The sequence below is a fragment of the Oncorhynchus tshawytscha genome, linkage group LG16, assembly GCF_018296145.1.
Source record: "Oncorhynchus tshawytscha isolate Ot180627B linkage group LG16, Otsh_v2.0, whole genome shotgun sequence".
Classification (NCBI taxonomy): Eukaryota; Metazoa; Chordata; class Actinopteri; order Salmoniformes; family Salmonidae; genus Oncorhynchus; species Oncorhynchus tshawytscha.
The window spans coordinates 86,382,248-86,393,887 of record NC_056444.1 but is presented as its reverse complement, the minus strand read 5'-3'; the positions used below and the strand labels follow the sequence as shown (position 1 = coordinate 86,393,887).

General features: G+C 44.5%; 1 protein-coding gene across 6 annotated transcripts in view; it reads right to left on the bottom strand.

Annotated features, from left to right (window-relative positions):
• Positions 1-214: 214 nt before the first annotated feature.
• Positions 215-11,640, bottom strand: part of mbd1a (methyl-CpG binding domain protein 1a) — a 44,948-nt gene continuing 33,522 nt past the window's right edge. For all 6 annotated transcript variants that reach the window (XM_042299843.1, XM_042299841.1, XM_042299844.1 and 3 more), the window contains 7 exons: positions 10,961-11,413; positions 9,061-9,141; positions 5,765-5,869; positions 4,966-5,286; positions 4,520-4,738; positions 2,085-2,255; positions 215-1,029 (listed from right to left, as the gene is read on the bottom strand). In XM_042299843.1, coding sequence (XP_042155777.1) covers positions 811-1,029; positions 2,085-2,255; positions 4,520-4,738; positions 4,966-5,286; positions 5,765-5,869; positions 9,061-9,141; positions 10,961-11,413 — 1,569 coding nt within the window. In that variant the 3' untranslated portion in view covers positions 215-810. The remainder of the gene's footprint in view (positions 1,030-2,084; positions 2,256-4,519; positions 4,739-4,965; positions 5,287-5,764; positions 5,870-9,060; positions 9,142-10,960; positions 11,414-11,640) is intronic.

Sequence of the window (11,640 nt, the reverse complement as noted above, 5' to 3'; positions counted from 1 at the left end):
TAAACACATTTTGATTTGTTAAACAGTTTTTTGGTTACTACATGACTCCATATGTGTAATTTCATTGATTTGATGTCTTCACTATTATTCTACAATGTAGAACACTTCACAAAAAAAGGTATGTATAACGTTACTAGATCATAAATTAACGTTAAGCAGCCAATCTTCCATACACACATTGCTACTAGTCTGCGTGCGTGTTACGTAGTCTATGAAATACAGTGATGACTGATAAACAAATGTTTTTTTTTTTTAAAACACACAGCTGGTCCAGAAACCAAAGACAAGTAGTCATGTTGATATCCCAGTTGCCCCGTGTTGAGAACTTTCATTCGTTTTAATGCCGAACAGCATTAAGTGTCAAATGCAGAAGTAAAAAACAGCCTGATCTAATGGTAAACTACCAGTGATGTGTTGGAAGACATTTTTCAGTCATGTCCATAAGTAAAGTCAAAATTCTAGTCATAGAAATACAACGAATAGAATGATTTTCTAGCCATTCTATTTCTAAAAGCACCAAATTGAAATGTCAATCACACGCAGGCACTTCTGCGTTGGTTGGAGGCGCACCAATCCACGTCCTGGTTCTCCAAAAACAAAGTCCTGTACAGTGAACCGAGCTGGTATGATGAGCAACCTGGTCTTGGGTCCCTGTATTTAGTTGGTTCCGTGAACCACACTTGCATAACAAGTAAACCTGCCTAGAGTTATGGCTTGGTGGGCTAACACAAGTTTAGGATTTAGCTCAGCAGGCTAACACAGTCTTGTCCCGGGGGTTCAAACCTACTCCAGTCACACCCTCCAACCCTGTTACACCCACCCATCCTCCCCCAACTCCAGCTCAAATTCCAGGTCCTCCTCCTCTATAAGTTCCAGGTCCTCCTCCTCTATAAGTTCCAGGTCCTCCTCCTCTATAAGTTCCAGGTCCTCCTCCACGATGTTGTCTCGACACCTCTCACACCTCTCCTCCTCCAGAGGGACCAGCAGTTCACAGATGGCCGCCCTCACACAAAGAACCGGCTCCATCACCTACCGGTAAAACGGGACATTGTAAAAAATAAAATAAAAGGTATTGCACAATGACATGTTAAAAGATGCATTCTAGAGACTTTAGTCTGCTTTTACAAACACCTGAAGATATAGTTTGGAGTGCATTTGCAGTTCTTAAATATTGAATGTATTGGAAAAAGGTTATCAAACTGGGACCTGTGCCACTCAGCATTAAGGAGCTGGATTAGGGGTAAGGGCCAGAGAGATAGACTAGTGTCCTGTCCAGGGGGTGTCCTGGTACATCAAGCTGTCTCACTGCAGAAACAGGAGAAAGACTAGTGTCCTGTCCTGGTACATCAAGCTGTCTCACTACAGAAACAGGAGATATACTCACTAAATCAAATCAAATTTTATTTGTCACATACACATGGTTAGCAGATGTTAATGCGAGTGTAGCGAAATGCTTGTGCTTCTAGTTCCGACAATGCAGTAATAACGAGCAAGTAATCTAACTAACAATTCCAAAAAAACTACTGTCTTATACACAGTGTAAGGGGATAAAGAATATGTACATAAGGATATATGAATGAGTACTAGTGATGATGATGGACTAGTAGGACTAGTGTCCTGTCCAGGGGGTGTCCTGGTACATCAAGCGGTCTCACTACAGAAACAGGAGATAGACTAGTGTCCTGTCCAGGGGGTGTCCTGGTACATCAAGCTGTCTCACTACAGAAACAGGAGATAGACTAGTGTCCTGTCCAGGGGGTGTCCTGGTACATCAAGCGGTCTCACTACAGAAACAGGAGATAGACTAGTGTCCTGTCCAGGGGGTGTCCTGGTACATCAAGCTGTCTCACTGCAGAAACAGGAGATAGACTAGTGTCCTGTCCTGGTACATCAAGCTGCCTCACAACAGAAACAGGAGATAGACTAGTGTCCTGTCCAGGGGGTGTCCTGGTACATCAAGCGGTCTCACTACAGAAACAGGAGATAGACTAGTGTCCTGTCCAGGGGGTGTCCTGGTACATCAAGCTGTCTCACTACAGAAACAGGAGATCGACCCATAGGGCAGGAGTCTTTCTGGCTCTCACCTCCATGCCCCTGTCCCCCAGGGCGGGCAACCTGACGGGGAAGCCGGGGCAGACCATCAGGGTCTCCAGATCCAGCAGCAGAGTCACCAGCTGGGTGATGGTTCCGAGGCGGGGAGGGTGGACCTCATACAGGGGGTGGGTCAGCAGCAGGGGCTGGCCCTGTACCGTCACCTGGTTGAAGACGATGCACAACAACAAGCTCAACTCCTCCTTCAGTAGTTCACAAGCTTAAAAAAGGGGGGAAGTTCAGTATTTTACAACAATGTTAGATGGTTCCTCACCCTGAAAAGTACTGAATGGGGCCTGGACAAACTGTAATCCATGCTTCAGTTTTCTGTAAACAGACACTTGAAAACTTGCGAGGACCCATTCTACCATTAAGTTGTAAAATACTTAGGAGGAGAGGCGTTGGGTGCCGTCAGCCCAAAAGGAAAAACAGACTGATACAAAAGAAAGGAGGTGTCACAGTTATGGATGGCGTTTCTGCCCTAAAGCCTTCATCAGTAACGAGACCAAAAGGAGTTGTCAAAAGTAGTGCATTAATTATAAGGAATTAGGGTGCCATCTGGAACACGGGCTAAGTTGAATCGAACTTTCCCTACCTGGAAGTCTCTTTCCCCCTACCTGGAAGTCTCTTCCCCCTACCTGGAAGTCTCTTTCCCCCTACCTGGAAGTCTCTTTCCCCCTACCTGGAAGTCTCTTTCCCCCTACCTGGAAGTCTCTTTTATCCCCCTACCTGGAAGTCTCTTTATCCCCCTACCTGGAAGTCTCTTTTATCCCCCCTACCTGGAAGTCTCTTTTATCCCCCTACCTGGAAGTCTCTTTCCCCCTACCTGGAAGTCTCTTTCCCCCTACCTGGAAGTCTCTTTCCCCCTACCTGGAAGTCTCTTTCCCCCCCCTACCTGGAAGTCTCTTTCCCCCCCTACCTGGAAGTCTCTTTTATCCCCCCTACCTGGAAGTCTCTTTTATCCCCCTACCTGGAAGTCTCTTTTATCCCCCTACCTGGAAGTCTCTTTTCCCCCTACCTGGAAGTCTCTTTCCCCCTACCTGGAAGTCTCTTTCCCCCCTACCTGGAAGTCTCTTTCCCCCTACCTGGAAGTCTCTTTCCCCCTACCTGGAAGTCTCTTTCCCCCTACCTGGAAGTCTCTTTCCCCCTACCTGGAAGTCTCTTTCCCCCTACCTGGAAGTCTCTTTCCCCCTACCTGGAAGTCTCTTTCCCCCTTACCTGGAAGTCTCTTTCCCCCTACCTGGAAGTCTCTTTCCCCCTTACCTGGAAGTCTCTTTCCCCCTACCTGGAAGTCTCTTTCCCCCCTACCTGGAAGTCTCTTTCCCCCTACCTGGAAGTCTCTTTCCCCCCTACCTGGAAGTCTCTTTCCCCCTTACCTGGAAGTCTCTTTCCCCCTACCTGGAAGTCTCTTTCCCCCCCTACCTGGAAGTCTCTTTCCCCCCTACCTGGAAGTCTCTTTCCCCCCCTACCTGGAAGTCTCTTTCCCCCTACCTGGAAGTCTCTTTCCCCCTTACCTGGAAGTCTCTTTCCCCCTACCTGGAAGTCTCTTTCCCCCCCCCCTACCTGGAAGTCTCTTTCCCCCTACCTGGAAGTCTCTTTCCCCCTTACCTGGAAGTCTCTTTTCCTCCCCTACCTGGAAGTCTCTTCCCCCTACCTGGAAGTCTCTTTTATCCCCCTACCTGGAAGTCTCTTTTATCCCCCTACCTGGAAGTCTCTTTTATCCCCCCACCTGGAAGTCTCTTTTATCCCCCTACCTGGAAGTCTCTTTCCCCCTACCTGGAAGTCTCTTTCCCCCTACCTGGAAGTCTCTTTCCCCCTACCTGGAAGTCTCTTTCCCCCCTACCTGGAAGTCTCTTTTCCCCCTACCTGGAAGTCTCTTTTCCTCCCCTACCTGGAAGTCTCTTTTCCCCCCTACCTGGAAGTCTCTTTTCCCCCTACCTGGAAGTCTCTTTTCCCCCTACCTGGAAGTCTCTTTTCCCCCTACCTGGAAGTCTCTTTTATCCCCCTACCTGGAAGTCTCTTTTCCCCCCTACCTGGAAGTCTCTTTTCCCCCTACCTGGAAGTCTCTTTTATCCCCCTACCTGGAAGTCTCTTTTATCCCCCTACCTGGAAGTCTCTTTTATCCCCCTACCTGGAAGTCTCTTTTATCCCCCTACCTGGAAGTCTCTTTTCCCCCTACCTGGAAGTCTCTTTTCCCCCTACCTAGAAGTCTCTTTTCCCCCTACCTAGAAGTCTCTTTTCCCCCTACCTAGAAGTCTCTTTTCCCCCTACCTGGAAGTCTCTTTTCCCCCTACCTGGAAGTCTCATTTCCCCCTACCTAGAAGTCTCTTTCCCCCTACCTAGAAGTCTCTTTCCCCCCTACCTAGAAGTCTCTTTCCCCCTACCTAGAAGTCTCTTTTCCCTCTACCTGGAAGTCTCTTTTCCCTACCTGGAAGCAGAAGCCAGGTTGGATCTGGAGAACTGTGTCAGCCATGGTAGAGAGTTTAGAACACTGGAGGAGTTGTATTAGAGGTCCCCTGGCCATGACCCCTACCCAGTGGGCTGGTAGCACCGTGCGGCGCAGGGCCCTCAGGAACCCAAACAGAGCTGCCTCCCTCTCGTCATGACAGGACTCGCTGCCGTCGGCCAGACTGAAGGTCTCTGTGATCTAGAGGGACGGTGGGGGTAGAGGGAGGAGTGAAAGTAATGACAGAGATGAATGTGAGGAGAGATCAAAAACTGGGTTAAATACACATGTCAAAATACTCCCAAACACTTGATCCGAGGTTAATTTAGTTTGCCCTGTACAGATAACCAATCCAATCATGTCCATGCTAGATTGTTTTTTACTCTAAGGGAGAGAGATTAAAAGAGAGGGACTGACGGACAGCTCACCTCTGGAGTGACATCATCAAGAGTGACATCATGGATGACCTCGGTGGTCAACCCAGGCATGACCTTTGACCCCGTGACCTCTGGCAGGTCAGGTGGTCCGAGGTGGATGACGGTTCGAGGTATCTCGGCGTACAGCTCTACTAGCTGTTCCTCCTCGGTATAGTCCAGTGGGGCCGTCTCTGTCCTGCTCATACTGTACGGTGACGAGGGCTCAGTAAGGGGCTGGTGCAGAGGTGGACCTAGTTGCTGCACAGCTGTTGGTTCAGATGTCATGTAGTTAACTGACGGGGGTTCAACTGCAGGCTCCAGGACTGCGGAGGCCTTGGGAGAAATCGAGTAGGAGAGCATTACAAATAAAATAAAAAACATTGATCAGCTGGTTTTACTAAAATGTATGGACTAGCTTGGTTTTACTAAATCAACGGACTAGCTTGGTTTTACTAGAAATTGATGGACTAGCTTGGTTTTACTAAATCAACGGACTAGCTTGGTTTTACTAAATCAACGGACTAGCTTGGTTTTACTAGAAATTGATGGACTAGCTTGGTTTTACTAAAATTGATGGACTAGCTTGGTTTTACTAAAATTGATGGACTAGCTTGGTTTTACTAAAAATGTATGGACTAGCTTGGTTTTACTAAATCAACGGACTAGCTTGGTTTTACTAGAAATTGATGGACTAGCTTGGTTTTACGCACCAAGCTGGGACAATGTAATAGATTTCCAGTGAAAAGTCCCATTCAGCACCAGCTAGAGAATTTGTGAATACGGTGATGATGATGTGTGTGTGACTCACTACCTGAGAAGCGAGGCTGGGGCCAGGGGTGATGGTAATTTGGTTGCCGTTCATCCGGATGAACTGGAGGTTGCCATGGTCGCCCTGGTAACAGCTCTGCGGGTAGGGCTGGGGATAGGGCAGGGATTTTAATACAATTAGACTATAGATGCATACATTCAGCATTATGGTTCATTGAAATTGGTGTAATGCATGCTGAACGCGGAACGAGGGAGTTTGTTGTGTTGAAAGTCTCTGCAAAAAAAGTGTTCTATTGAAAGAAGTTTGGTTACTAGCGACACGGTTAACCTCAGTTGCTGGGACCGCTACATCTGTCCAGGGATCCTGTCAACTAATAGTTTGAAGAGCTGCTTGGTAGCTCAGCTAGGTAACTCGATATCAAGCTAGCGAGGGTTTCCTTGACAGCTTGAACACAGCCCGCAACAAGTTTAGCCCTTGCGGGCCTGCAGAATGTTCGGCTTTGTGGCTGTCTAAATCCCCATTGCTGGCGTTTCCATCAGACCTGCCCTGCCTGGAATTACATGGAGTACCAGCGATAGCCTACGATGACATCCAAAACTAAAAGACAGAGTGATGGAGAGTTTCTCGATCACAGGTGGGGGAAAAAAAAACTGTTCTACAAGCAGTTGTTACATTTACATTTAAGCAGATGCTCTTATCAAGAGCGAATTACATGAGCAATTAGGGATACGTGCAAAGCTGTCAAGGCAAAAGGGTTGCTACCTTGAAGAATCTCCGATACAAAATATATTATGATTTGTTTAACAATTTTTTGGGGTTATTACATGATTCCATATGTGTTATTTCATAGTTGTAATGTCTTCAGTATTATTCTACAACGTAGAAAATAGTTTTAAAAAATGAAGAAAAAGCCTGGAATGGATAGGTGTGTCCAAACTTTTGTTTTAGGCTGGGTTTCTGTACAGCACTTTGAGATATCAGCTGATGTACGAAGGGCTATATAAATACATTTGATTTGATTTGATTTTGATTTGACTGGTACTGTAGGTGTGCCAACCTTGTAGCGTCATACCCAAGAAGACTCAAGGCTGTAATCGCTGCCAAAGGTGCTTCAACAAAGTACTGAGTAAAGGGTCTGAATAATTGGCGCCCCCCCTTGGGTTGTGCCGTGGCAGCAATCTTTGTGGGCTATACTCAGCCTTGTCTCAGGATGGTAAGTTGGTGGTTGAAGATATCCCTCTAGTGGTGTGGGGGCTGTGCTTTGGCAAAGTGGGTGGGGTTATATCCTTCCTGTTTGGCCCTGTCCGGGGGTGTCCTCGGATGGGTCCACAGTGTCTCCTGACCCCTCCTGTCTCAGCCTCCAGTATTTATGCTGTAGTAGTTTGTGTGTCAGGGGGCTAGGGTCAGTTTGTTATATCTGGAGTACTTCTCCTGTCCTATCCGGTGTCCTGTGTGAATTTAAGTATGCTCTCTCTAATTCTCTCTTTCTCAGAGGGCCTGAACCCTAGGACCATGCCTCAGGACTACCTGGCACGATGACTCCTTGCTGTCCCCAGTCCACCTGGCCGTGCTGCTGCTCCAGTTTCAACTGTTCTGCCTGCAGCTATGGAATCCTGACCTGTTCACCGGACGTGCTACCTGTCCCAGACCTGCTGTTTTCAACTCTCTAGAGACTGCAGTAGTAGTAGAGATACTCTTAATGATTGGCTATGAAAAGCCAACTGACATTTACTCCTGAGGTGCTGACTTGCTGCACCCTCTACAACCACTGTGATTATTATTATTTAACCCTGCTGGTCATTTATGAACATTTGAACATCTTGGCCATGTTCTGTTATAATCTCCACCCAGCACAGCCAGAAGAGGACTGGCCACCCCTCATAGCCTGGTTCCTCTCTAGGTTTCTTCCTAGGTTTTGGCCTTTCTAGGGAGTTTTTCCTAGCCACCGTGCTTCTACACCTGCATTGCTTGCTGTTTGGGGTTTTAGGCTGGGTTTCTGTACAGCACTTTGAGATATCAGCTGATGTATATGTATAAAGCCCTTCATACATTTGATTTGATACTTATGTAAATGTGATATTTCAGGGTTTTTTTAACCCATTTTTGCCTTGTCATTATGGGGTATTGTGATGTCATTATGGGGTATTGTGATGTCATTATGGGGTATTGTGATGTCATTATGGGGTATTGTGATGTCATTATGGGGTATTGTGATGTCATTATGGGGTAATGTGATTTCATTATGGGGTATTGTGATGTCATTATGGGGTACTGCCTGTAGATTGATGAGGGGGGGAAAACGATTGAATACATTTTAGAATAAAGCTGTTACCTAGCAAAACGTTTGAAAGGTCAAGGGGTCAAAATCCTTTCCAAATGCACAGTGTATGTACACACACAGTATGGATGCATACGTACAGTTGAAGTCGGAAGTTTACATACACCTTAGCCAAATACATTTAAACTCAGTTTTTCACAATTCCTGACATTAAATCAGAGTAAAAATTCCCTGTCTTAGGTCAGTTAGGATCACCACTTTATTTTAAGAATGTGAAATGTCAGAATAATAGTAGAGAAAATGATTTATTTCAGCTTTTATTTCTTTAATCACATTCCCAGTGGGTCAGAAGTTTACATACACTCAATTAGTATTTGGTAGCATTGCCTTTAAATTGTTTAACTTGGGTCAAACGTTTCGGGTAGCCTGTTGTTCTGGGATTGATTTGCACAAGTACATTCATCTCTAGGAGACAGAACGCGTCACCTTCCTGATCGGTATGACTGCTGCGTGGTCCAATGGTGTTTATACTTGCGTACTATTGATTGTACAGATGAACGTGGTACCTTCAGGCATTTGGAAATTGCTCCCAAGGATGAACCAGACTTGTGGAGGTCTACCATTTTTTTTCTGAGGTCTTGGCTGATTTCTTTTGATTTTCCCATGATGTCAAGCAAAGAGGCACTGAGTTTGAATGTAGGCCTTGAAATATATCCACAGATACACCTCCAATTGACTCAAATGAGCTCAATTAGCCTATCAAAAGCCACGACTTCATTTTCCAAGCTGTTTAAAGGCACAGTCAACTTAGTGTATGTACACTTCTGACCCACTGGAATTGTGATACAGTGAATTATAAGTGAAATAATCTGTCTCTAAACAATTGTTAGACAAATGACTTGTGTCATGCATAAAGTAGATGTCCTAACCGACTTGCCAAAACTATAGTGTGTTAATTAACAAGAAATTAGTGGAGTTAAAAAGTTTTAATGACTCCAACCTAAGTGCATGTAAAACTTCCGACTTCAACATTACATTTGTATGCGTTGTTGGTCCTTACCTGAACACAGCTGCTGGGGTAGGGTTCCTCTGACCCAGATACACCACTACTGGGGTTTACAGGCATATAGGATGGAGACATCTAAAACCAGAGGAAGATAAACAAACATCATATTGTGCTGGATAACAAATTCTGCAGCACAACTAAAATGTCCTTATTAATTCATTTAGAGGTAATGACCTCCATCTCATCTGATCCATACTGCAAACCATCCATTTTGTGACATTTAAAAAAGAAATGAATATATATATATATATAAATAAATATAATTTCAAAAATATATATATAAATATATATATATATACATAAATATATATATAAATACATACATAAATATATATATAAATATATAAATAAATATATACATAAATAAATATATACATAAATATATATATAAATAAATATATAAATAAATATATAAATATAAATAAATATATAATAAATAAATATATACATAAATAAATATATATATACATAAATATATATATACATAAATATATATATATATAATATATACATAAATATATATATATATATATATAATAAATATATACATAAATATATATATAAATAAATATATACATAAATATATATATAAATAAATATATACATAAATAAATATATACATAAATATATATATAAATATATACATAAATATATAAATAAATATATAAATAAATAAATATATACATAAATAAATACATATATACATAAATAAATATCTATATATATATATATTAAATGGGAGTTATTTGAACTATTTTAATAGTTGGATAGTTCCTTACTCATGATAATTACATGTGTACACCTTTAAGAGTGTTCCGCAAATTTAAAAAAACAAAGCTTCAGTAAAATAGATGTTTAGTTATGAAACGTTGGAGACAAGATGGTTTTCTGTAAAAAACGTGCAACCGTAGACACAAAGCATCGCTCCATTTGTTTCTATGGCAGAGGCTATGGTACAGCTAAGCCTAATATCAGACCTGCCTGTGCTAATGGTTCTCCCCTTTGTTCCTCAAACGATCCTGATGTAACAGCAGCCTGAGCTCACTGGACTGCTAATGGTTCTCCCCTTTGTTCCTCAAACGATCCTAATGTAACAGCAGCCTGAGCTCACTGGACTGGACACAGCGATTCACATGTCATTTAATGTATTACCTGACCTGATGCTCCCAAGTCTTAATTATATGTGCATTCCACCTGTCACATTTACAAGTTACATTTTTTAAAATCAAGATTAAGAAAAGTTCCTCCAGGGTCCAACCGAGAGAGCCCCCCTCCGGGGCCCAACCGAGAGAGCTCCTCCCGGGCCCAACCGAGAGAGCCCCCCTACTCGGCCCAACCGAGAGAGCCCCCTACTCGGCCCAACCGAGAGAGCCCCCTACGGGGCCCAACCGAGAGAGCTCCTCCGGGGCCCAACCGAGAGAGCCCCCCCTCCGGGGCCTAACCGAGAGAGCCCCCCCCTCCGGGGCCCAACCGAAAGAGCCCCCCCTCCGGGGCCCAACCGAAAGAGCCCCCCCTCCGGGGCCCAACCGAGAGAGCTCCTCTGGGGCCACATGGAACGGCTGGGGATCCCCGACGAGAGGTTTGAAAACCCCTGATCTACAACAGAGGTCTCTAACTGGCGGCCCATGGGCCAGATGGGGCTTGTAAGCCGATTTAACGTGCCCCGTTAAAGGACAGAACAAAGATATGTGGGTGTGTCCCAATAAGCTCTCCTTCCTCCTGAAGTGTGCACTCGTTCACTACTACCCAAAATGTGAAATGATTAGATAGGTGTAGGGCATGGGCCTATGGGGTGTCCATATTACCGACCATTTCCTTTCAAATCCACGAAGGAAAGTGCACACTTCAGGAGAAAGGTTATTGGGACTCAACCACAGAGACCGTCAGAGCTTACCTGAGGTATTTGTTCAGGCACGTCGTCGTCGTACTCCTGTAGTTCCGCCCATCCTTCTCCATCCTCTCCCCCTCCCCCAGGGCTGTGCTCCAACGACTGGGTGGTAACGGTGTAGACTGGTTCCTCTTCCTCCTCAGTCTCGTCCGTCTCTGTCGTATCACTCGAGGAGACCTGGCTCCATACTCGTCTCCTCCGTTTGGTGAAGTGTTTAGGGGGCCGACCACGTCCCCTCCCTGTCCCAGCTGTTGATCCACTTCCTGGTTTTACCATACGCCATTTTGAAAGTGTCCTTCCTAATAGTACATATCCTGCTCCACGTCCTACTACAGTTCCTGGTGAAATAGGAACACTTCCTGGAAGTACACTTCCTAGTCCAATGGGAACACTCTGGCCACCTGGGTCTTCTGTCAGGTGCTTCTTAAAGTAGCTCCCCATTAAGTCCCTTTTGGTGGGCTGGAGGGAGAAGGCTTTTAATTACAAATACATACATACTACTGACAGCATAACGTCTATAAGAGGCATTAAGAGTTTGTGTCTGTGTGTGTGTGTGTAATACAATTTAAATAATCTATGAAAAACAATGTCACAAGATTTAGCGAAATAAACTAACAACATTGAACAAATTGAAAACACATTCTCTTAACCACCACATACCATAACCAAAAAATAACCATGTACCA